This window comes from Strix aluco, chromosome 2, assembly GCF_031877795.1.
Source record: "Strix aluco isolate bStrAlu1 chromosome 2, bStrAlu1.hap1, whole genome shotgun sequence".
NCBI classification, from domain to species: domain Eukaryota; kingdom Metazoa; phylum Chordata; class Aves; order Strigiformes; family Strigidae; genus Strix; species Strix aluco.
Window position 1 is genome coordinate 117063865 of NC_133932.1, and position 27238 is coordinate 117091102.

Genomic DNA, 27238 nt, shown 5'->3' on the forward strand with positions numbered 1-27238 from the left:
GATTGAAGCTTGATATTTGTGTGAATTTGGTGATTAGCTATTCTCCTTACACCAGCTTTCTTGTAAACAAAACTTGCCAAATAGAGCTGCCAAAAGATAGCTACCAAAGATAAATATGAACAGAGGTCTAAACACAGTCGAGGGGAAGATGCGTATTGATGAAGAAAACCTTGTAGTTATGTTACATAGAAATGATCAATATTTTGATTCGTTTATTTACATATACTTTTAAAATAAATTCCCATGCAGGAAGATTTCCAGTATTTTAAGATCACATGTATAGTTTTAATACAGTATTTCTAAAGTTCTGTTCTCAAATAATGGGATTTAAGCTTAGTTTTTAAGTAGATTCTTATCTTGCTGGTCCACTGCCGCAAGTATTTCTCACTTTCACAAGGCTGCTGTGTTTACCTGTGTTTTCTGTTCAATAGAACTAACAATGCATAGCTCTGTAGGCATGAAGTGAAAGGAAAAAAATTTTTTTCTGAAGGATGTCTTACTACTGATTTCCAGTAAGGGACAGTAGATAATATCTCTAATTGGACTGTTGCTTTTAAGGAAAATGCAGTGCTATCTAGATGGAAGAAAGATCTAAAATTCAAATAGATGTCTTGTTTCCATTTCTGTCACTTGTTTTTGATGTCATTGGGAGGTAATGGTATTTTTATGTTCTGTACTATTTTCTTACCCCCAGACATTCAGTAGTTTTTAAGTATAAACTGTCTTAATGATAATTAAGATTCAAGTGTTAACATATATTTCTTTCAGTGAGGGCTTTGATAATAAGAATAAAAGCATATACATCTAAACTTACTTTCAGCACTCCTTGCACAACTGAGTTTTGTTGCTTCTCAGGTTTAGTGTAGGATCATCTGCACCTGAGCTGCTCTTTGCTGTATCTAATAAATAATCTTTCAAATCTATTTGAATCTTTGAAATTATAGACAAATAAATAGTGGATTAGATTCTTATTTGCCTAGCGGTAAATAAGTAAAGAATCAACCAAACAAAAAAATCCATTTGAAGCTTCTACTTTGATTGTAAATCCATAGTTGCTATGTATGCCTGAGAACTCTTGTGTCACACTAACAAATACTATTGATAATTTTCAATTTGGTTTTATTTTTATACTAATATGGAATGTGCTCGCTTTAATTAACTCCTAAAAGCAAGGGGAGCTGGTATCTGCAGTTCTATTTAACAAACAGTTTTTTCAACAGAAAGAAAAGACAGGGCACAAGTTACAGATTTTTTTTCTTTCTTTTTCTTTCCCTGCCCCCCCCCCCCCCCGCCCCGTCCCAACAACCAAAAGCATTTTGTTAATGTAACTCTGTTCTGTGATTTTCATGGCTTTGCCCTTTTGCTATAATTTCAGGAAGGCCATGCACTCAGCTGCAGCTTCTGAACCCAGAAAGATTTGCCCGGCTCATTAAAGAAGTTATGAATAATGTGTGGCCTGGCAAAGACATGGTGGTACAGTGGTATCCAGGTTTGGAAGACAGAAATCACCCATCAGTTTCCTGGCTTAAGATGGTCTGGAAGAACCTTTATATACATTTTTCTGATGATTTGAGTGTGTTTGATGACATGCCGCTTATTCCCAAGACACTGCTGGAGGAAAACCAAACATCAGTGGAACTGGTTAGATTTAGGAATCCATCACCTATCATTCTGGAAGATGAATCTGAGACTCAGCTCCCGGAATATTTAGCTGATATTGTTCAGAAAGTTGGTGGTGTTGTACTTAAGAAGCTGGATATTTCTATCCAACATCCACTTATAAAAAAATATGTGCATCCACCATTACCAAGTGCTGTTTTACAAATAATGGAAAAAATGCCCTTACAGAAACTATGCAATCAGGTTGCATCATTCCCATCAACACATAAAGATGCTCTTAGAGCATTCTTAGCTAGTTTAACAGATGCAAGTGAAAAAGAGAGAAGAGTTATTCAGGAATTGCTAATATTTAAAAAAATTGAAAAATCACGTGATGAAAGTGTGCCTGTTTTTACTGGGCTAAAGGGTAGTAAGGTATTACACCACACTGCCAAAATTCCTCCTGGTCTAAGATTTTCTATTCCAATAATTGACAGCAGTGATGAAGCTACTATTCGCTTAGCTAACCTGCTGAAAATAGAACAGCTAAAGAGCACAGATTGCTTGAAGTTTGTTATACAAGACATAAGAAGTGATTTTTATTCCTATGATGAAATAACACAGATAATGCAATGGGTTCTTGAGAATCTGACTTTTCTGAAAAATGAGAATACAGATGTGATAGATTGGCTGACATCGCTAAAGTTTATTAAGATTTCACCAGAAAAGATAATGTCAGCAAACGAACTCTTTGATCCTGAGGTAGAGCTTCTGCAAAATTTGTTTTATGCTGAGGAGGAAATTTGCTTCCCCCCTGTTATTTTTACATCTTCGGATATTCTTCATTCTCTGAGACAAATCGGCTTAAAAAATGAGGCCAATCTTGAGGAAAGCGATATTATGAGAGTGGCAAATAAAATTGAAAGTTTGCATGCTAACTCTAACACCAGTCATGATTTACTGTTAAGAAAAGCTCGAACTCTCTTGATGATTTTGAACAAAAACCATACACTGCTTCACTCGTCTGAAACAAAAGCTGTGCTGAAAAAAATAAAATGGATTCCTGCATGTAAGGAAAGACCTCCAAATTATCCAGGATCCTTAGTTTGGAAAGGAGATCATTGTAATCTCTGTTCGCCACCAGAAATGTGTGATATATCTCATGCAATTTTAGTTGGTTCCTCGGTTCCTCTTGTGGAAAATGTGCTGTTGGATATAGAAAAAGCACTTGGCATCCCTATCAAGCCCAGCATAAAAGCAGTCTTAAAACATTTCAAGGTGGTTGTTGATTGGCACAGTTCTAAAACTTTCAGTGATGAGGACTATTATCAGTTTCAGCATATCTTGCTTGAGATTTATGGATTTATGCATGATCATCTAGAAGAAGGCAAAGAAGCTTTTAGAGCCCTGAAATTTCCCTGGGTTTGGACGGGTAAAACATTTTGTTCCCTCACACAAGCAGTAATAAAGTCAGTACCTGATCTTGATCTCCAACCTTATCTACATTATGTGCCAAAAACTATGGCGAAGTTTCACCAGTTGTTTAAATGTTGTGGTTCAATTGAGCAGTTAACACCAGACCATGTTTCTATGGTCATTCAGAAGATATATCTAAAAAGTGAACAGTCTCTCTCGGAACAAGAGAGTAAACAAAATCTTCACATTATGTTGAGCATCATAAGATGGCTCTACAGCAATCAGATTCCTGCAAGTCTGCATACACCCATGCCACTATACAGTGGCAAACTTCCTTATAAACTAGCAATGAGGCCAATTCATGAGTGCTGTTACTGTGATATCAAAGTTGATGACTTAAATGATTTGCTTGAAGATTCTGTTGAACCAATAATTTTGGTGCATGAAGATATACCAATGAAAACTGCTGAGTGGTTAAATGTCCCATGCCTTAGCACAAGATTGATTAATCCCGAAAATATGGGATTTGAGCAATCTGGGCAAAGAGAGCCTCTGACTGTAAGAATTAAAAACATTTTGGAAGAATACCCTTCCATTTCAGATATCTTTAAAGAGCTGCTTCAAAATGCTGATGATGCTAATGCAACAGAATGTAATTTCCTGATTGACATGAGAAGAAATATGGATATAAGAGAGAATCTTCTGGATCCAGGAATGGCAGCATGTCATGGTCCAGCTTTGTGGTCATTCAATAATTCTGAATTTTCTGACTCTGATTTCCTAAATATAACTCGATTAGGAGAGTCTTTAAAAAGGAGTGAAGTTGACAAAGTGGGAAAATTTGGACTGGGATTCAATTCTGTTTATCATATCACTGATGTTCCTATTATTTTGAGCCGGGAGTTCATGATTATGTTTGATCCGAATGTTAACCATATCAGTAAGCATATTAGAGATAAATCTAACCCTGGGATTAAAATCAACTGGAGTAAACAACAGAAGAGGCTGCGAAAATTTCCCAATCAGTTTAAGCCATTTATAGGAGTTTTTGGTTGCCAACTACCACTGACTGTAGAATCTCCTTACAGCTACAAAGGAACACTTTTCAGGCTGTCCTTTAGAACTCAGCAGGAAGCTAAAGTGAGTGAAGTCAGCAGTGCATGTTACAATACAGCAGATATTTACTCTCTTGTGGATGAATTTAGCATTTGCGGTCACAGACTGATAATATTTGCTCAGAGTGTAAATTCAATGGTTTTGAAATACTTGAAAATTGAGGCAGATGATCCCGGGGTGGCACAAGATGTTGTCACTATCAAAAAAAATCTGTGTTCTTCCAAAGCCTTGACTGCACCAAATGTAAGTGTTTTAAAGGAAGCAGCTAAACTCATGAAGGTCTGCAGCAGCAGTAATAAAAAGCTTCCCACCGAAACACCAAAGTCCTCCTGTATCTTACAGATAATAGTAGAAGAATTTCACCATGTATTTAGGCGGATTGCTGATTTACAGTCTCCACTTTTCAGAGGTACAGAAGATGATCCAGCTTCTTTCTTTGAAATGGCTAAATCAGGACAGATAAAAAGATCAGCTGATGAATTGCCACAGAAAACAGTAGATTCAACAACATGGCTTATATGTTCTTGCATGGACATTGGAGATGCTTTAAAATTTTCATTACATGAAAGTGGACGAAGACTGGGTCTTGTTCCCTGTGGTGGAATAGGAGTGTTGCTGTCTGAAACCCAGGATCAAAAGTGGATTGTGAAACCTAATTGCAACACCATAGGTGAAGTATTCTGCTATTTACCTCTACGAATAAAAACAGGCTTACCTCTTCATATAAACGGCTGCTTTGCAGTTACTTCAAATCGGAAGGAGATCTGGAAAACGGACACAAAAGGAAGATGGAATACAGTATTCATGAGGCATGTTATTGTAAAAGCCTACATAGAAGCACTTTGTGTTCTACGTGACATGGCAATCAATGGCGAGCTAGTTGACTACAGTTACTGTGCAGTGTGGCCAGATCCTGATTCAGTTCACGATGATTTTTCTGTTATTTGTCAAGGGTTTTATGAAGACATAGCTCATATGAAAAGCAAAGAAGGGATCAAAGTGTTTTCTGATGGTTTCTCTTGGGTTTCCATGAAGAACGTAAGGTTTTTAGATGACTCTATACTGAAACGACCAGATGTTGGACCATCAGCCTTTAAGATCTTTCTGAAGTACCTTAAAAAAACTGGTTCCAAAAGTCTGTGTGCTGTTGATCTCCCGTCCTGGGTAAAGACAGGATTTGAAGAAGCAGGATGCAAATATATATTATTGGAGAACACCTTCTCTGAGAAACAGTTCTTTTCTGAGGTGTTTTTCCCTAATGTTCAGGAGATTGATGCAGAGCTGCGTGATCCTTTGATGCGTTATGTTCTCAATGAAAAAGTTGAGGAGTTCTCAGGAATTCTTCGTGTTACTCCGTGTATTCCCTGTTCATTGGATGGACATCCATTAGTTACACCATCAAGACTGATCCATCCTGAAGGAAGAGTTGCAAAGTTATATGATGCTGAAGATGGAAGATTTCCTTATGGCACCACTCAGGATTATCTTAACCCAATTATTTTGGTTAAACTTGTTCAGTTGGGAATGGCTAAAGATGATATTTTATGGGAAGATCTGATAGAACGTGCAGAGTCAGTAGCCGAAATTAACAAGATTGATCATGCTGCAGCTTGTCTCAGAAGCAGTGTTATATTGAGTCTTATTGATGAGAAACTAAAATCTAGGGACCCTAGAGCTAAAGAATTTGCTGCAAAATGTCAAACCATTCCTTTCCTTCCTTTTCTTAGCAAACCAGCAGGCTTCTCACTGCATTGGAAAGGCAGTGATTTTCAGCCTGAAGCAATGTTTTCAGCAACTGATCTTTTCACAGCTGATCATCAAGATATAGTTTGCCTAATACAACCAATTCTTAATGAAAATTCCCACTCCTTTAAAGGTTGTGGTGCTTTGTCATTAGCTGTCAAAGAATTTTTGGGTTTACTGAAGAAACCAGCTGTTAATTTGGTCATAAGTCAGTTAGAAGAAGTTGCAAAGTTATTTGATGGGATTACGTTATATCAAGAAAATATCACTAATGCATGTTACAAATATCTACATGAAGCAATGTTACAGAATGAATCAACAAAAGCTATGATAATTGAACAACTGATAAACTGTAGTTTTATTCTGGTTGAGAATGTGTATGTTGATCCAACAAAAGTGTCTTTTCATTTGAATTTTGAAGCAGCACCCTATCTCTATCAGTTGCCTAATAAATACAAAAATAGTTTCCGTGAGCTATTTGAAAGTGTGGGTGTAAGACAGGCTTTTACAGTTGAAGATTTTGCTGTAGTTCTGGAATTAATAAATCAGGAAAGAGGGACCAAACAACTAACAGAAGACAACTTTCAGCTTTGCAGGAGAATAATTAGTGAAGGAATATGGGGCCTCATTAGAGAGAAAAAGCAGGAATTTTGTGAGAAAAAGTATGGTGAGATTTTGTTACCTGATACTCGTCTTGCACTTCTGCCTGCAAAATCTTTGTGTTACAATGACTGTCCATGGATTAAAGTTAAAGACACAACTGTTAAATATTGTCATGGTGATATTCCAAGAGAAGTTGCAGTAAAGCTTGGAGCAATACCAAAACGTCATAAAGCTTTAGAAAGATATGCATCTAATATCTGTTTTACTACCCTTGGAACAGAATTTGGCCAGAAAGAAAAATTGACAAGTCGAATTAAAAGCATTCTTAATGCCTACCCTTCAGAAAAAGAAATGCTGAAAGAGCTCCTTCAGAATGCAGACGATGCAAAAGCTACAGAGATCTGTTTTGTGTTTGATCCTAGACAGCATCCAGCTGACAGAATATTTGATGAGAAATGGGCACCACTTCAAGGACCAGCACTGTGTGTTTACAACAATCAGCCTTTTACAGAAGATGATATTCGAGGAATTCAGAACCTTGGAAAAGGTACAAAAGTAGGAAATCCCTGTAAAACTGGACAATATGGTATAGGTTTCAATTCTGTTTATCATATTACTGATTGCCCTTCTTTCATATCTGGCAATGATATACTTTGTATTTTTGATCCTCATGCTAGATATGCACCAGGTTCAACATCAACAAGTCCCGGCCGCATGTTTAGAGATTTAGATGCAGATTTCAGAACACAGTTCTCAGATGTACTGGACCTCTACTTGGGAAATCACTTTAAACTGGATAATTGCACAATGTTTAGGTTTCCTCTTCGAAATGGAGAAATGGCTAAAGGATCAGAAATTTCCTCAGTTCCGTGCTCAGATAGAATGGTCCAAAATCTTTTAGATAAGCTGCGTACAGATGGAGCAGAACTCTTAATGTTTTTGAACCATATGGAAAAGATTTCTATTTGTGAGATAGAAAAAACAACTGGAGCACTGAATGTGTTGTATTCTGTACAAGGCAAAATCACCGATGGGGACAGACTGAAACGAAAGCAATTCCACGCATCTGTAATTGACAGTGTAACTAAAAAAAAGCAGCTAAGTGAAATACCTGTCCAACAGATTACTTACACAATGGATACTGAAGACTCTGAGGGAAATCTTACAACTTGGTTAATTTGTAACAGGTCAGGCTTTTCTGCCATGGAAAAGGTATCCAAAAGTGTCATTTCAGCCCACAAGAATGAGGACATTACTCTTTTTCCACGTGGCGGGGTAGCAGCTTGCATTACTCATAATTACAAAAAACCCCACAGAGCATTCTGTTTCTTACCATTATCACTAGAAACTGGATTACCTTTTCATGTGAATGGACACTTTGCTCTAGATTCTGCAAGAAGAAATCTATGGCGTGATGATAACGGTGTTGGAGTAAGAAGTGACTGGAACAGCAGCCTGATGACAGCGCTGATAGCACCAGCCTATGTTGAACTGCTGATTCAGCTGAAGAAACGGTATTTTCCAGGCACCGATCCTACAGTATCAGTGCTGCAAAACACACCTATTCATGTTGTGAAAGACACTTTAAAAAAGTTTTTATCCTTTTTTCCAGTTAATAGACTTGATATTCAGCCAGATTGGTATTGTTTAGTGAAAGCAGTTTACAGTTGCATTTATGAAGATTTGAAGCGTCTTTTACCTGTTATGCGAGCTCCAAATATTGATGGTTCTGATTTGCATTCTGCTGTTATCATCACATGGGTTAACATGTCTACTGTGAACAAAGGCAGGCCATTCTTTGACAATTTACTACAAGATGAATTACAGCATCTCAAAAATACAGAATACAACATCACAACGCGGAAGACAGTGGCTGAAAATGTTTACAGACTCAAGCATTTACTCTTAGAAATTGGATTTAATTTGGTATACAACTGCGATGAAACTGCAAATCTTTACCACTGTTTGGTAGATGCAGATATTCCTGTGACCTATGTGACACCTGCTGATGTCCGATTATTTTTGATGACGTTTTCTTTTCCAGACTCTAATTGCCACATTGGAAAATTACCCTGTCGTCTTCAGCAGACAAATTTGAAACTCTTCCATAGTCTCAAACTTCTGGTTGACTATTGTTTTAAAGATGCAGAAGAAAATGAAATCCAGATTGAGGGCTTGCCACTCCTTATTACTCTTGACAATGTTTTACAAATTTTTGATTCAAAGAGGCCAAAGTTCTTAACAACATACCATGAACTGATTCCATCTCGTAAGGATCTCTTTATGAACACATTGTATTTGAGATACAACAATATTTTACTTAGCAGTGAAGTAGCGAAAGTCTTTGATATCAGAAGTTTTGCTGAATTGTTATCATCTGTGTTGCCTAGAGAATACAAAACTAGAAATTGTATGAAGTGGAAGGAAAACTTTGCAAGTGAATCTTGGCTTAAAAATGCCTGGCATTTTATTAGTGAATCTATAAATATTAAGGAAGAGCAAGAAGATACACAAGCAAAATTCGATGATGTTGTTGAAACTTTGAAGGACTGGACTTTGCTCCCAGGTGTAAGGTTTACTGTCTCAGCTAATCATCTTGTTGTGCCAGAGTGTGATGTTTTGCTGCCTCTCAGCATTATGCATATTGCTGTTTTTCCAAATGCTCAGAGTGATAAAGTCTTCCATGCTTTAATGAAAACAGGCTGTATTCAGCTGGCATTGAACAAAATTTGCTCCAAAGACAGTGCTTTAGTGCCTTTGTTGTCGGGACGTACAGCGAACATAGATAATCCTTCAAGCATTCTGAAAGCCATACAATATATGGTACAGACATCAACTTTCAGAACTGAAAAGTTAGCAGAAAGTGACTTTGAGGCTCTCTTAATGTACTTCAATTGCAATTTATGTCATTTGACATCTCAGGATGACATTAAAATTTTAAAGTCTCTTCCATGTTATAAATCGATTAGTGGCCGATACATCAGCATTTCAAAATACGGGACGTGTTACGTCCTCACAAAAAGCATCCCATCCGTAGAAGTAGACAGATGGACACAGTCGACTTCAGCAGCTTTTCTTGAAGAGAAGGTTCATTTGAAAGATTTGTATACTGTGCTTGGCTGTGTCTCTGTGGATGATCTTGAAGTGTACTTGAAACATCTTTTGCCAAAAATTGAAAGTCTGTCTTACGATGCAAAATTAGAACACTTGATCTACTTGAAGAATAGGCTAACTAGCATTGAAGAAACTTCAGAAATGAAAGAACAACTGTTTGAAAAGCTTGAAAGCATTTTGATTATTCATGATGCAAGCAATAGATTAAAACCTGCAAAATATTTTTATGACAGGACTGTAAAAGTCTTTGAAGTTATGCTTCCTGAAAAATTCTTTATACCTCAAGATTTTTTTAAGAAACTAGAGCAACTTACAAAACCAAAAAATCAAGCTGCATTCCTTCCATCATGGGTAGCTTTTCTACGACATATCGGGTTAAAATTCATCATTTCACAGCAACAGTTATTACAGTTTGCTAAGGAGATCAGCATGAGAGCAAATACAGAAAACTGGTCTAAAGAAACACTACAGAATACTGTTGATGTCCTGCTTCATCACATATTTCAAGAACGAACTGACCTTTTGTCAGGAAATTTTCTGAAAGAATTGTCATTAATTCCTTTTCTGTGCCCTGAACGAGCTCCAGCAGAATTTGTTAGATTTCATCCTCAGTATCAAGAAGTTAATGGGACACTTCCTCTTATACGATTCAATGGGGCACAGGTGAATCCTAAATTCAAACAGACTGATGTGTTGCAGTTGCTGTGGACTTCATGTCCCATTCTGCCTGAGAAAGCAACACCTTTAAGCATTAAAGAGCAAGAGGGAAGTAGTCTTGGAGCGCAAGAACAACTTGAGCAAGTTTTAACTATGCTGAATGTTAATTTGGACCCTCCCCTGGACAAAGTTATCAATAACTGCAGGAACATATGCAATATAACAACTCTGGATGAGGACATGGTGAAAACTAGAGCCAAGGTCCTAAGAAGCGTTTATGAATTTCTTAGTACAGAGAAAAGGGAATTCCGCTTTCAGCTTCGAGGAGTTTCTTTTGTAATGGTGGAAGAAGGTTGGAAGCTCCTTAAGCCTGAAGAGGTGGTAATAAACCTTGAGTATGAATCTGATTTTAAACCTTATCTTTACAAACTTCCTTTAGAACTCGGTACTTTCCATCAGTTATTTAAACATTTGGGTACTGAAGATATTATTTCAACAAAGCAATATGTTGAAGTTCTAGGTCGCATATTCAAGAGCTCGGAAGGAAAGCAGTTGGATCCTAATGAAATGCGCACAGTTAAAAGAGTAGTTTCTGGCCTGTTCAAGAGTCTTCAGAATGATTCTGTCAAGGTTAGGAATGACCTTGAGAATATGAGAGATTTTGCCCTTTACCTTCCCAGTCAAGATGGTAGGTTGGTAAAGTCTAGTATCTTAGTTTTTGATGATGCACCCCACTACAAAAGCAGAATCCAAGGTAACATTGGTGTGCAAATGCTTGTTGACCTTAGCCAGTGTTACTTAGGCAAAGACCATGGTTTTCACACTAAACTGATCATGTTATTCCCTCAGAAATTGAGGCCTCGCTTACTCAGCAGTATACTTGAAGAACAGTTGGATGAAGAGTCTCCTAAAATTTGTCAGTTTGGAGCACTATGTTCTTTGCAGGGAAGGTTACAGTTACTGTTGTCTTCAGAACAATTCATCACAGGACTCGTTAGGGTTATGAAGCATGAAAATGACAATGCTTTTTTAGCTAATGAAGAAAAAGCAATAAGACTTTGCAAAGCTTTGCGAGAAGGTTTGAAAGTTTCCTGTTTTGAGAAGTTGCAAACAACATTAAGAGTTAAAGGTTTTGCTCCTATTCCCCACAGCAAGAGTGAAACATTTGCTTTCCTGAAGAGATACGGAAATGCAGTAATACTGCTTTACATACAGCATTCTGACAGCAAAGACATAAATTTCCTGTTAGCATTAGCAATGACCTTAAAATCTGCAACTGACAACCTGATTTCTGATACCTCATATTTAATTGCAATGCTGGGTTGTAATGATATTTACCGGATCGGTGAGAAGCTTGACAGTTTAGGAGTGAAGTACGACTCTTCTGAGCCATCAAAACTTGAACTACCAACACCTGGCACTCCTATACCAGCAGAAATTCACTATACACTTCTTATGGATCCAATGAATGTGTTTTATCCTGGTGAATATGTTGGTTACCTTGTTGATGCTGAAGGTGGTGATATATATGGATCATATCAACCAACTTACACCTATGCAATCATTGTACAAGAAGTAGAAAGAGAAGATGATGAAAGTCCCAGTTTCCTAGGGAAGATTTACCAGATTGATATTGGATATAGTGAATATAAAATAGTGAGCTCTCTTGACTTGTACAAATTTTCAAGACCGGAGGAAAGTTCTCAAAGCAGGGATAGCACACCTTCTACCCCAACCAGTCCTACAGAATTTCCAACACATGGACCAAGGACAATTCCACCTCTCTTCACTGGTAGAGAGAGCCACAAAACAATGTCCTCAAAGCATCATTCTCCAAAAAAGATAAAGTCTAACTCCTTGCCAGAAATATTAAGGGAAGTGACATCTGTGATTGAACAGGCTTGGAAGCTTCCAGAATCTGAAAGAAAAAAGATTATTAGGAGGCTGTATCTTAAATGGCATCCAGATAAAAATGCAGAGAATCTTGATATAGCTAATGAAGTTTTCAAACATTTGCAGAATGAGATTAACAGGCTAGAAAAACAGGCCTTTATGGATCAAAATATGGACAGAGCCTCAAGAAGACCATTTTCATCCTCTGCTTCTCGATTTCAGTCAGATAAATTTTCATTTCAGAGATTTTATACTTCATGGAATCAAGAAGCAACAAGCCACAAATCTGAAAGACAACAGTATAAAGAAAAGTGTCCATCCTCCACAGGACCATCTTACTCACAACGCTTTTTCGTCCCACCTACATTCAGGTCTGTTGGCAATCCTGTAGAGGCACGTCGATGGCTTAGGCAGGCCCGAGCTAACTTTTCAGCTGCAAGAAATGACCTTCATAAAAATGCCAATGAATGGGTATGCTTTAAATGCTACCTTTCTACTAAACTAGCCTTGATTGCAGCTGACTACGCTGTGAAGGGCAAATCAGACAAAGATGTAAAACCAGCAGCCCTTGCACAAAAAATAGAGGAATACAGTCAGCAACTTGAAGGGCTTACAAATGACGTTCAGACATTGGAAGCTTATGGAGTAGATAGCTTAAAAACTAGGTATCCTGACTTACTTCCTTTTCCTCAGATTCCCAATGATAGGTTTACTTCAGAAGTTGCTATGAGAGTAATGGAATGTACTGCTTGTATCATAATAAAACTTGAAAACTTTATACAACAAAAAGTGTAAGTGATTTGAAGAGGTTAGGGAACTGTTTTATCAAGAGCTTAGGTATTTCATGTGACTGGATACAAATGTGATTGTGCAGATCACATCCAAGAGGTTACACATTGCCAAGCAGTTTAGAAGTGTAGTGCACAAAGGTGGATGGTACTGAAGTACTTAGAATTGAAATTTATTTAAATAGGATTTTTTTTTTAACTGAGCCTGCTGTATAAGCAAACTGTAAAACATGAACATTTTTTAAAATTTGCAATGAAACTGAGCTGCAAAAATTAGCTGTATGTACAATATTGTGATTATTTGGCATATTGTTGAACTGCACTTTATATAACCAAAGCTTAGCTTTCTGTTAGATGAAGCCTGTAATTATAACTCCTTATTAGATTTTATTTCATTTAATATGTTTCCAAAATGGTAATGTCAGTTTTCAATGTACTAATCTTAAGACTGGACATACGATGAAATGGGAGTTGGGAAGGAAATTAAAATAACTTTGGAAGTATTGCTCCAAAGCATTTCTGTATTCATTTGTGTTCTGTGGACATTTGTGTCACTCATAGTAATACTCTTATCAGCTGGATCTGATTATAAATTTGCTGCAGCATCACATTGTGAACATTTAAAGGATAGTTTAGTACCTGTAAACTGGTACAGTTATTTTAATGCTGAATAATGATACTTGATTTAACATGCAACTTCATGTCGTGCATTGATTGCATTTACTTTATTATAAGTATTTAATTTACTTTTTTCTAGATCCTGTCATCTTTTGTGTAATGAAAAATGCATGTGGATGATATACAATTGGTGAACATTATTATATGGTGTTTTATGATTTTTTTTGAACACCAAAACTCAGTTTTCAGATGTCTGAATGCTTGAGGTTTTTTTTTTTCCTGCGTGTGTGCCTTTGTGTGTGTACATATATATATATTTTTCCACAAACAGACATTGATAATAGTATGATTCAGTAACCCATTTTTGGTGTACACTGAGCACTGTTTTTTGTTACATGTTTAAAGGTGCTGCAATGCAATGCTCTTTTTATTTTGGTCTTCATTACAGCCCTAGACAAGTCTGATTTTTAGTTCACACTATTTCTTTTATAGTTTGTAATACTTTTGGTAATGTCATGCAATATGTTCAACGTTAGCTATTTGTAAAAAAAATTAAAAAAATAAAAAATATGGAAGGATAATGCTAAATGGAAGGATTTTTCTTTGCTGGATCAGCCACACTTAACATAGATGTTATTTTCCTGTAACATGCTATTACAATTGTTTACTTGACAGCACAGTGAAACTGTAATTTAACTTATAGAACACAAAAGGAGATAAACAACAGTGAACTTGCAGGGCTGATACAGCTGCAATAGTATTGTAATCCAAAAATAATAAATCATGATGAAGGCTTCTTCAGTTTTGTGCAAATTATAAAAGGCTTGTTCTCTTCTGAAAAATCTTGCAAATTGTATTGGGAAGAAATGTGTTTGGAAAATGATACTGCTTCTGATTGTGAAGCCCTATTACTATTTCTGCTATTAAGTGCCATAATTTTAATAAAGAAAAATGCAAACATATATTTCAGTCTGTGTTTTGGTTTTATAAAGTAGACTAAATTTACCTATTATTTCAAGCTTTCTTTTATATAGGTAAATAAGTCAATTAATTCTAAATGTACAAATATTAAAATACTATTAAAAAGGAAAAATGCTTTTTTCTTTCAATGACAAATGTTTGCAGTTTTCTCAAAGAAATTGTACATTTTGCTGATTTTTTTGCAATAAATAGCATGTAAGTAAAACACAAATCCTGGTGTGCCATGAAATAAATCAGTTTAGTTAATTCCCTATGTTTTTAAAATAGATTCCTTTGTGACTCTTTGTGCTGAATAGTATTCAGGGTAAGCAAAATACTAACAAAAGGAAACAGATCTAGTGTTTTCCAGTTTAAATGGAGCTAAAACATAAGGTAGCACAGTAGCATGCAAACAAATAATAGAGGAGCAACATGAACACTTTCCCATTTTTAGGTGAGATCTTGGGGAAGGAAATCTTTTAAGCACATAACTGTTTTGTAAGCAACTTGTGTTGCCTTACCAGTATTATGAACCATTAAACTGGCTGTGCAGAACTACTGAACTATTTTGTTATATTTTTATTTTGTATATATTGTTGAGTGCTGACACTGTGAGAAAGTAAATGGTCCCAGTTCTTAAGAAGCTAGTGGTCTGAAGCAATTTTAAATATTGAACCAAGGTAAGCAAGAAAACCTGAATGACAAAGAAGAATTAATTATTATTCCTGGGTCAATATGATCAGTCAGTTGCAATAACATTTACATTCAGAGATTCAGAGAGACGGGCAAGAGTGGTGTCTCAATTGGAAGTCTTTTATTTTCTTTTTTTATTTGCTTAACTCACTGTAAACCTAGCCTAAATAAAGAGGCCTTATGAAACCCGGAAACCATATTGTGATAGAAACTGATTTCATAAGTGCCATTTAATCCCTGTTTAAATAAAATGCTTAATTAATGCTTTCTTTTGGCTCAGCTGGGAGCCTTGGGAAATATTTGTTCCCAAGTTGGACATGGAAGCTCAGAACAGTTAGTATGTGATGATTCCTTAGTAAGGGTCTGTAGAAGTAAATGTTAGCATGTAGGTTCCACAAAAATAGATTGTACAAGTAATTCTGCACATTACACAAGTTCACATGAGAGAAAATGTCTTTTCAGCCAGGTATATGTCCTAGTTACCTTCCACAGGTACCAGTAATGTATCTAGAAAAAGCAGCTTCAGTAGTCTTGTCTCTCAGGATTATAGTTGTGAGGTTTAGCAAAGATCAGTGATACAGAAAACTGATTAACTGTACATTTAGTAGCTTAAATCTAAGGAACTGCAGTTTTAACAAGCCTTGGCAGGTTTATTACTAATCTTTTTGTGGAAGCTTTAAAAGTTTTCCTCCCAAACAATGGCATTAGCACTGGTCACTTGCCTCAGCAATTGGTGACAAGACCATTTTTTAAGGAAACAGATTTTTGTGTAGCCAAGTACCGAAAGAAATAGTTTGTTATATGAACATGCAGTGTTGCAATATTTGTACTGAAATCATCAAAATAAAGTTACTATGCTGATTTGAAAACTAGGATTTAAGAACTATTAGTATAAGGATTGCATTCACTTGGTACTTGGGTTGCTTTAAATCAGCCTTTAATAAAATTTATTGTAATTGCTCCAATTAAAGGAGGGTAGTACCAACTTTGAGATCTCCTATGCTGGATCTGAACACTGAGGATGGCTGGATTGGTATTGTGGAAAACAGGCAGAAGTAATAGTTCAAAAATAATTAAACTTCACAGCCAACGTAGATGTTTTCATTTGAAGATGACTCACATTTTTGTCACATGGAGGTGTTTGTCAATGAGTTTTTCATTAAAACTGTTTATCTTTTCTGTGTTTTACTTTCTGGATGATTAAGTCAGTAGCGCTGGACTAATTTTTTGCTTACTTTCATCTACGACAGATGAAGACCATTCTAGGGTTCGAATGAAATCTAATTGTAAAGCATTTTTCTAAATTCTGGAAAGTAAACTTTTAGTCAGGGCCAAGATTTTTGTTCATATTTTTAAATAACGTACATTTCACATTCTTAAGAGTCTTGGGAAGACACTTTTTTTTTTTTTTTTAAATGAAAACATGAAAACATTCATTTAAGTTGTGTTTCATTTGAACACAAAAGGAGAAGCAGACTTTTCAAAAGGTATAAAGTTTATTCAAGAACTCAGTTTTCAGTTAATTCTTGCAATTTCCTTTTGCATAAAGCTATATAAAGATAGACAAATGTCAAATAAGGTCTATTTTAATATTTTTACTTTTCCACTGTGTAATAATCCCAAACAGTTACAAGGACTGCTGTAAAGAATTCTTTTTGAGGGAAAAAAAATACGCAAACAATACAGTTCACTATGTTGGGTAGTGTTTTTTTTCCTTCTCCATTTGGATAACTTTTGAAAATAAACTAGAGAAGTGTGTATTCTCACTTTCCTTGCCATAATTTTCTGTTACTCTGTAGCTATTTACTGAAGTTTGATTCAAGTAGAAACAATAATTAATAATTCTGAAGTATTAAAAAGAGAAGGAAAGACATCCACATGGAGATACCAAAAATCATAATTTAGTGATGTATGAATTATATTGAGATTAACAACAATTCAGATTATAGTATCAGATGATTACACTGTGGTAATTTTAGCATAAACTTTATTTCTCCACTAACCACACCTAAAACAAAAAATTCCTAAAATGTTCTTCAGTGACAAGAAGTTGTCATCCACGCTTTAAAAAACCTGCACAACTTATATAATGCAACTATATTTTTAATGTCAGTTTTGTAGCATACTGAAAAGAAGAATGAAATTTAAACAGTGAAGAGGGGCAAGCTGGTGATTTGGATGATGGCAAAGCTGAGGATCCAGCAGACCTGTTTAGTTTGCTGTACTACTCAGAATCCACCTGTGAACTGAGGCAAGTCCAAAAGGTTTTATCACCCCAAGAAAGACAGTAGTTATTGCAATGTCTAACTGAGGTGTCATAATGCTTAGTAGTGTTACTAGCCAGGGAACTGCACCTTGATTTTCCTAGCTGTATACCACAGCTTTGTAAAAATGTTAACTAAAACAGTAACTTCAGTGTAAGAAGTGGCTTCCAACAACCCAGTAGTTTAGGGATTAGGTTACTCTTCTGATACATGGAAAGCCTGGATTCAATCCTTTGCTCTGTTTTAACCGGTAAATCACATTTGAAAATGTGTCTCCAAAACAAAAGCTTAAAAGGCATAACTTAAAATGTTATGTTTCAATTGCCAGCAGAACAGGCAGATTGTAACTAATATACTTATTTACAGTATCTGGCTAACATTTAGGGATTAGGTGAATAAGTAGTTTTGTACCACATGGAAGTGGGCATATGTTCCTTGATGTCAGGAACATAGGTGTGATGACAATTCAAGTGCCTTTGAAACTAGACAGTGGCTGAATTCTCTAAGGACTGAAGTACTGGTTTTGCTGTTATACTACACCTGTGAAAGACTGTGGACATTACAGGCCTCAAGTTACTTGTAGCAGCAGTTTTAGGTATCTGGCATATGCAGTGGAATTTACTGTCCTTTATTTTAATACTCATACCTTCTATCCAATGAATAAGCTAAGTCTGCTCATAATTTGGTTTGCAAAAGCTTGTACATGGAGCTGGAACCACCTAAACTGACTTTAAAGAAATGCTGAAGATGGGTTTCTGTTAAAGTCTGCCTCAGCTGAGGGCTTAGTTGTAGAGATATAGTTGAGAGATATAGATACAGTTGTGGAGTAGAGATATATATTCCTCTCTTTAGGGCCAACAGCCCTGGACTCACTCCTGAAGGTAGATGTCTAAGCCCAGGAAAAGAGAATTTCAGAAATGGAAGAGGTGTGGCTTCCTACTTCTCCCTTACAGAATATGTTAGCAATTGGAGCACTCTCCAAATACCATGGGAGAGAACTCAATTCACTTGCCTCCTTCGCCTGAAGGGACCCAAAAGCTCAGTTTAAGCATGTCTCCTACTTTTTCTGTTGAAGTTCTTCTAGTCTGAATTAACTGCTGAGGGCTCCACCCTGCTAATGAAGGGCAATTTCAGTATTGTACATTAGACTCATTGGATAAATTACAAAGGCAGCCCTTGAGGCAGGGACTACCCAGGGCTTTACCACAATAATAGTGGATAGTGTCAACTAGGGGGCTCTTTCTCAACTCAGTCTTTTGTGGGTATTTGGGATCATAACTGAGTGTGGGGTTTGCTTGTTCACCAGAACTGAAGTAGCAAGTTTAAAAAATGGCATAGTCTCAGTAATTCTTTTGTTCTGATTCTCCTGCTTTAAGGATGACAGTTCTCCCCTCTAAAGGATGGATATTCTGTGGTTAATAACAATTATGGGTTAAAATCTTTCTGTAACTAGACACCAAGGCACTATGTGATAGCAGCTTCTACCTGGGTAAATATCATCAAGTACATACAAAACAGCATCAAAGGAGTTAAAAACGCATGAGGTTTAAACAACAGACTATTAAATACAAATCCTGCTACCCAGAGGTATGCAAACAATTTATTTGTGTTCAGTGCAACACTGTACAGGGGAATGGGTCTGCAGTTGTGTTTCTCTACAAGGTCAATAAATGGTTTTGTCAACTATGGTGAGCATTTATTTTGTATCCAAAGTCCTAATGTAAAAAATTATAAAGAGTGTTTTTACTCTCTCTGTCTGTGATGGAGTCCCACTCTTACAGGATCAGAAATACCAGTCAACAGCTGCAGATGGAAATGAAATAGTCCTCTTAATTGAATCATGTGGGCTGCAAAAAAGAATTTTTTTTCCCACCGCCCAAACAGTTCCTTGTGTCAGACAATCTGGAGCCACATATTTCTTTTTTTTTTCTTTTTACTAGTCCAGCTGGCAGAGAAAATTGCCTTGTTGAATTAGCAAGTCCTAAAATATAAAAGGGTTTAAATGAGTATGACAATACAGGCAATACAACAAACTATTGCTATTATAAAATATACTAACATATGTCTCTGTTGTATAGTGAACAGATTTGAGACACAGAGAGGTATAAATGAATCCTGGAGCTTTCTGTATTAGTTATTTTTATATGAATCTCAGTGATAAGCAAATCAGCATATGTGTTGCCAAATTAAAATAGAAAGCTATTAGCAAATTAACACCTTTTACACAGAACTTACACAAATACCATATTTTTCGTATCTTGTGTTATTGCAAGAACAAAATTGCATAGACCATTTGCTGGCACTTTCTGAATTCCCCAAATGCTTTGTCTCAGTAAATAGTTCAAGTAGTTCCCTCAATTTAATTTCACCCACTAATGCATTAAGTGTTTACATGTAGTGAGAGAAAAAAACCCACGGAGCTCAAAAATATTAACAATGACATAATCATCTGACTGAGTAATAGTTCAGCAAGGAAACATTCCTTTTATTTTTTTTTTTATGCTCTATGTAAGGCTGTTTTCAAAGTGTTACTGACAGAAAGTGTAATCTGATTCAAGTCATTCTTCTGAAGTTGAAATGTCATTTGTGCTCTTCTTCCACTTTCACCCTGTAGTCCAGAATTGTAGATACAGATTTGTCTCCTAAACTGAAGTACTTTGTTTTTAGAATTCTGAAAATTCTGCTTTCAGTAGTGCTCTTTAGCAATAATATAAAACTCAGACTAGCAAGGGGGTGTGCAGCCTTTTCTGGTGCCTCACTGGCAGACACGACTGTATTCTTGGCAAGTGGAGCCCACACCAGCCACTGACAAATAGAGCTTTCCGTCTGGACACACGCAGATTTCGTAGAGCCCCTGAGAAATACCAGATCCACCCCTTGTACCCTCAGGCAATTTGGGCAGTCGCACAGTTTCAGCATCGAGCAAAAGCTGCATGGGAGAAAGCAGGACAAATAGGCTTGTTAGAGATAATAATGCAATAGCATGCCATAAAACAACCTGACTTTGTCTAGGCAGTGGTTTAAGAATAGCCTTCTACCCAGACTTGTTATGTACAAAGCTTCTCCAAGATCTAGGCTCTTGGCAGACATTGGAACATGGGACAGGGATAAGCTGGTGCCCATCCTCTTTCTTAGTAGCGACCTCATGAAGTTCAACAAGGCCAAGTGCAAGGTCCTGCACCTGGGTTGGGGCAATCACAACATGGATAAAGGCTAGGAGATGAATGGATTGAGAGCAGCCCTGTGGAGGACTTAGGGGTATTGGTAGATGAAAAACTGAGTGAGAACCAGCAATGTGTGCTTGTAACCCAGAAAGCCAACCATATTCTGGGCTGCATCAAGAGGAGTGTGACCAGCAGGCCGAGGGAGGTGATTCTGCCCCTCTACTTTGCTCTTGTGAGACCCTACCTGGAGTATCGTGTCCAGCTCTTGGCCTCCCCCACATAAGAAAGACATGGACCTGCTTCAGTAGGTCCAGAGGAGGCCACGAAGATGATCAGGGGGCTGGAGCACCTCTCCTATGAGGACAGGCTGAGAGTTGGGTTGTTCAGTCTGGGGAAAAGAAGACTCCAGGGAGACCTTATAGCAGCCTTCCAGTACTTAAAGGGGGCCTACAGGAAAGATGGGGAGGGACTCTTTATCAGGGAGTGTAGTGAGCATAGAATCATAGAATAGTTTGGGTTGGAAGGGACCTCAAAGATCATCTAGTTCCAATCCCCCTGCCATAGGCAGGGACATCTTCCACTGGACCAGGTTGCTCAAAGCCCCGTCCAACCTGGCCTTGAACACTTCCAGGGAGGGGGCATCCACAGCTTCTCTGGGCAACCTGTTCCAGTGTCTCACCACCCTCACAGGAAAGAATTTCTTCCTTACATCTGATCTAAAACTATCCTCTTTCAGTTTGAAACTGTTTCCCCTCATCCTATCACTACATGCCCTTGTAAAAAGTTCCTCTCTGGATTTCTTGTAGGTTGTCTGTGGTAGGTGTCTATTTCTTGTACAGGTTAGTCTGGAATTCCTCTGTGGAAGAACTGGCACTGGTAATTAGTCTACTTCATGTTGCGTGCTGTTGCTGATGGGGCAGCTCTTAATGATGTCTGCAGAGCTTCACTCCTTAATTTAGCAACTCTGGGGTTGAGTGTCTACCTCTGGGCCAAGGTTCCTGCTGGGGTGCCTGGGGATCACTGTGCTGGTGGGGGGCTGAGCACTATCAGAGTTTTATTACAAAGCATTTCTCTAAGCCAATACAATATTATGTCAATTGGTAGTATTTTTCAATCTGACCCATAAATAAAAGTCTTATTATTGGCACCATTAATTTTAATATTCTGTCTCCTAAAATCTGAGGAATTAAATTAACAGAACTTGAAAAAAGAATTGACGTTATTACTTATATTCAGACAGCAAGATAAACCAGTCATGGAAAAAGAAGGGCTTGTACACACCACACCATCACTGCTGTGTAGTTTGATATCCATCTGGGAAAGAGCTTCAATGTTCCCAGCTTGTGCTTTGATATTAATTCCTCGTGGTGCATCCATGCTCAATGATCGAGTTGGTGATTCCAGCCTGAAAGCAGGAGCAGAAAATGTGACAGTAGCACATCCTCATATATACCTTTATTTTTTGAAAAATAAGTAAACTTTGAACAAGCACTTGAAGGATATCATCTGAAGTTGTATAAAAGATGCAGCTTCTTTTTTTCTTCAGGCAGACTTGAAAAAGGAGGTAGCTATTTAAAACCACCGAAGTATCACAAATGAAAAATATAGATGAATTCATAATAGAAACACAAGGTATTATTTCAGAGATAACTTCAGGTTTTTTCAGTATAATGGTTATTTCTTCTTTAAAACTGACACCCATTCTTTGGTTTGAATTTATGTTCAATATTGACATAATAAGATATTGAAATTAATACAATTAGTGCAGTGTGGAAGTTTTTTAATCAACAAAAGTTTTGACACTGCTATCAGTTGGACCAGGATTTTACTCAGTGTGTGTGAATGTGTGTGTTGTTTAACTAGCTAGCATCTGAAACTTAAAACCCAATAACTTCATTTGAAATAAAAATTATGCAATATAATAGAAAGTTGCAAACCCTACAGTGCCACAAGATGGCAGGAAGGTACTGTATTAGCTGAGTAATCACCTGGTCAGGTCAGCTGTGCAGGATTCATGATTTTTATTTTCCAAAGAGATAAGGCTTTGTTTCTTCAGAATTTTGGTATCATTTCCATGATAAGTAGCAGGGATAAATGTACTAATTAAAAATCATGAAAAGGAAAGAAAAAGCCCAAGCTCAGCAACAAGCTAGTGATTATATTGCTTCTTTTGACCATTACCTAGAACTGCTTTGTCTGGAGGCACTGGGAACATCACAGGATCAGAGTTGATAGCTATTGGCTTTTGTTCCTGACAACACCAGCCTGAATTTTACACTATCAGCCAACATTAAGCAGGTGAATATTAAGGCTAGAGAAAATGAATCAACCAGTGGTCCCAGTTTACTTTACCTTTTCTGTTCTGTACATTCCCTGGACACATATAAAATAATGTGGGCTGCATCCATAATGTGGAACTCAAACATGCGTCTCCATTCCCAGGTCTGCATGTGCTCACCCACCATGTCTCTGGAAATACAGAGAGGGGTGTGGGGGTGTGGATGTGTGTGCACATGTGTATGCACACACACCCCCAGCAGATGCTGTGTTGATTCCGTGTGTGCTCAACAACTGCCAACCTGGATGAGTGGAGGGAGGCCTGTGCCCCAGCAGGTCCTTTACCAGGTATGCATCAGGTAGTGAGTCCAGATGCTGACTGCCAATCAGATGATAAAGGAATGAAATGATTTATCACACAATCCTGATGTAGCTGTCTGATGGGTTTCATTTACTCAGACTGCTTCAGTTCTTCCTTTTTTTGCAGTTACTTCATGAAAACTAGAATTTTAAAAAAGTCCGTTTGTGCTTGTGAGAAACTTCAGTTGTATCTTAGAATTCTGAAGAAGCTAAATCCAGCTGGTATCTTAAACCAATGATATCTGAGCACAGACAAGCAGAGTCACTGACACTTCATTTTTTATCCCCAAATCTGAAACTAACTCGGGCAATATTGGCTAATCACTGCTGGCCAGAGGTAGCAGAATATTCTATCTTCCTTGGTCCTCAAAGGTCCCTTCCAACCCAAACCATTCTATAACTCTATGTTTCTATGATCTGCCTCTCCCTGACATCTCCTGGGTTAGTCCCTTTCAATTAGTTTAAACTCCAAATTGATAATTTAAATTCCTAACAGAGGATAACTGCATCATGGTTCCATATTGGGACCATAACCGTAAAATAGTTTGATGCCTTATTCCATGACTCTCAGACGGCACAAACTTCTGTCATGATCATGCTGAGTACAAGGGCACGAGTACAAGTATGTTCTGCATCAGACGTCCAATATAGTGTAAGTAATCTTTATTAAGCAATGTTTGTGATTTAACAACTTTTCCATGACTTTATGCTTTAGATTATTAGATTTATACTTCTATGAAATGGGAAATCAGATTTTCCCTGAGCGATTTACATGGGAAGTCTGCTTCATGGGAATATTTTCTGATGCACATTTGCATATATTATATAATGAAAAATTAATCAAAGTTAGTGTCAAGGTAGTTGAATATAACTGTTGCTGTAGTTTGTTTTAGCAAAAAGCTATAAACATTGAAATAGCTCATGTTTTTTGTAAAGCATTTCACCTATGTAAGTAATCTATACAGAGGCATAAATTTTTATTTTTAAGTTCTAGTGAATATTACAAGAAGGCAGACTGGGACAGACTTTTGAAGAGCATATCAGACCTGGAGTTTGAAACGCAATGAAACACTGGAGAAATATTTCTTACTTTCTACCAAAATTAATGCTGGCAAGAAGCCTACAGACTTCGGAAGCATTTGCAGATTTATGATATGACTTACATATAATTTAAATTACATGGCAAAATTACATTTGCTATATTAATCACAGTCCTAAATTTCTGCTGTTTATAGAGGTCCTATTTCTAGATTAACGAAGGGTGGATTCACCTAATTAAGTAAGTCATTGGAGCTTCCTGGCAATGGAAACTGCAGTGAAGTTTAAGCAGTGATTTTTAAAGCCTTCCGGAACTATTCTGCGTGAGATTTTAGCAAAGACAACATTCAGTAACATTAATGATGTATTTCTTCACACAGCATTCAAAGGTTTGGTGTCTCAAGTCCAGGTGTACTAAAAGTAAAACAAGTACCTAGTGTAGAAATGATGTGACTGAGTTGAACCTTGACCTTGACTGTCCTTTCTCAGTCCCCACTTGGTCCTGAAGACATACGACTTCCTCAGCCCCTTAGACATTGACCTTAAAGTCACCTAAATTCTTCAGTGGTCCCAGCCCTGAGGCACTTCCAGTTTGTTGCTGGTGGGCGGGTTTAGACTCCTCCTATATGATTAAGGGTCTAGGGACCACAGAACTGCCTTAGCAGAAAACCTGAGTGATAGAGATACTTGTATGAACTTAGAGTGTCTCAGAAAGATATGAATAGAGGACTGCAATTATCAACACTGGTGGTGTTTTAAATAGACATTTATAAAGCAAAATAGGCTTTTTTAAATCAGTGACCAGTGGATCTACTTAAAACAGATGATGGGAGGAACTTGCTCTGCACTGCAAACAATTTGGGTCAGTCAGTCAGAAGATACAAGACTGTGTGCAAATAATGGCTGATAAGAAAGTTTCAAGATCTATTCCCTAGGCAATAAAAGGAGGACGAGAGTGGGCTGGGTTGAGCAAAACATTTATGTGCACCCCTTAAAAGTCTTGCCAAAACAAGAATTCAGTTTGCTTGCAACTGCTGGAGGGTGCTTGGAGACTGAGAGGACAGAAATTGATTGTCTTAGAATTTTTTGTCATTTTACAGTGTTTGTTTGAATTTGGGCAGTAGAATGATGAAGGAATATATTGTTACTAGTCACTTTATCTTTTTTTTAAAATTACAGGCACATAAATTACATTTAACAGAATGGAGTGAGGATCTTCATCATCTAGAGGAATTAATCTATGTAATGTGCTGTCCTAAATGAGATATCTGTCACAGCTTGTATCTCATTTGGGAAGATGGATTCTCTACTTACAAGTAACTTCTAGGTACTGTGGTAGCTGCCAGGGGTCTATTAGCCAGTGGTGTGGTGCAAGAGGAATTGATTGGGACAGGACATTTGATGCCAAGGATCTGACATCCCCATTATATCTGTCCTGAGGAGTACTCCGGACTTGTTGATGCCTGACACTGAAGACTGGATGCCCAGAAAGGTTGGAACACATCAGGCATTCTCCATAGCTTTCAGGTTAATTTAATCCAAATGTCATCCTGTTCATATACCCCAAACAGTTCCACAGTGAGAACCAAGACGTGGGAAGCTCAGGCAGTTGGGAGATTTCCCTCAAAACGACATTCCTAATCTGAATTAAAACACTCACATAGACATATCCACGGAACGTGAAGCAATGGAAATGATACCTAGGCCCAAGGTATTCTGGCTTGCTTCCTTCAGCCCGGCCCCTGCAGTCACCTGGAGGTTTGTTGGCAAAGCACAGGGAAAATGCACAGTGTCAGCTAATGAAAGGCAGGGAAGGGTGAGGGAGTAGGTGGTGCTGGATGTTGGTCCTCCAGTTGTGCATTGCAACTAAAGCAACTGATTACAAGGAAGATAATATTTTTATTGCTGTCTTCTTACTTGTAGGTAAGATAGTTCCAGAAGTCGACTATACTGTCTTGGCTAGCTGCCAAGGAAATTTGGTACTGAGGTGTGTAGAATAATTTATGAAGAACTGTGTGAAAGTCTTCTGAGGGAACCTCGACATCATCCAGGCTCTGGATCTGAAACCATCCCAACAACCTAAAGGCTTGGAGATTCCCACCTTTTCCTATAAGCATGTTGCTAACTCGTGGAGATACCAGATCACCAGAAATTGCTCAGTTGGCTGTTCAGGGAGGATGTGAGGGGAGTGACAGCCTGCTGCAGTTGTGGTAAAGAAGCAGCTGATAGTGCCTGTGCCTGCTGCAGGAATATCGATCTCTTCTTTCATCCTGTTCTGGCAGGAGATAGAAGGAGCCTTGCTGATCTTTTAAGTACCACAATGCATTAGAAAGCTGGTTTTAGTACTGCAGAAAGAGCACCATAGTCTTCTGGAGCCCAAGCTTCATACCGCAATGTGTGGTTGCTTGACTCTTAGAGCAGGACAGAGGAACCAGCTTGCTCTTTTGAATTTGCAGAACAGTTTCCATCTGTCCACTTTATGTCCTTTCCATCTTATGAGTCAGCATGTCTCCTGAATTCAATGGGGACAGAATTCCTCAGTATGACTTCAGATAAAAGTTCCCCACATGAAATGCATTCCTTCCAGCACCTACCTGGGCAAGATCAGGGTTACTGTAAGTGGACTGGACAGGTAGATGGAAGTTGCCTCTAAAATTGCAGTGCACCCAACAATTGGTGTGCCCATACAAACGTACAGCTAACTCCTTTTTTTTTTTTTTTTTTCCCCCCTTGCTTTTTGGTTAAAATAGCCTGATCAATTTTGCCATACAGAGAAGATTTTATGAAATGTAAACCTGGCACTAAAGTGTATAGTGTATTAAGTATTTGAGTTAAATATGTTCTCGTATCAGTAAAAGAGAAACACCTATATTTTAGTCCTGACTCAGCTTTAATTAAAAAAAAAGGCCCCTTGTACACAGGAGAAAACAAAATG

The 27238-nt window shown here is 37.5% G+C and overlaps 2 protein-coding genes across 16 annotated transcripts in view; one reads left to right on the forward strand and one right to left on the reverse strand.

Annotated features, from left to right (window-relative positions):
• SACS (sacsin molecular chaperone) overlaps positions 1–15070 on the forward strand; it is a 97814-nt gene extending 82744 nt beyond the window's left edge. For all 3 annotated transcript variants that reach the window (XM_074816007.1, XM_074816008.1, XM_074816009.1), the window contains one exon: positions 1376–15070. In XM_074816007.1, coding sequence (XP_074672108.1) covers positions 1376–12936 — 11561 coding nt within the window. In that variant the 3' untranslated portion in view covers positions 12937–15070. The remainder of the gene's footprint in view (positions 1–1375) is intronic.
• Positions 15071–16677: 1607 nt separating this feature from the next.
• Positions 16678–27238, reverse strand: part of SGCG (sarcoglycan gamma) — a 149725-nt gene continuing 139164 nt past the window's right edge. For all 13 annotated transcript variants that reach the window (XM_074816023.1, XM_074816021.1, XM_074816015.1 and 10 more), the window contains 2 exons: positions 21910–22033; positions 16678–20393 (listed from right to left, as the gene is read on the reverse strand). In XM_074816023.1, coding sequence (XP_074672124.1) covers positions 20220–20393; positions 21910–22033 — 298 coding nt within the window. In that variant the 3' untranslated portion in view covers positions 16678–20219. The remainder of the gene's footprint in view (positions 20394–21909; positions 22034–27238) is intronic.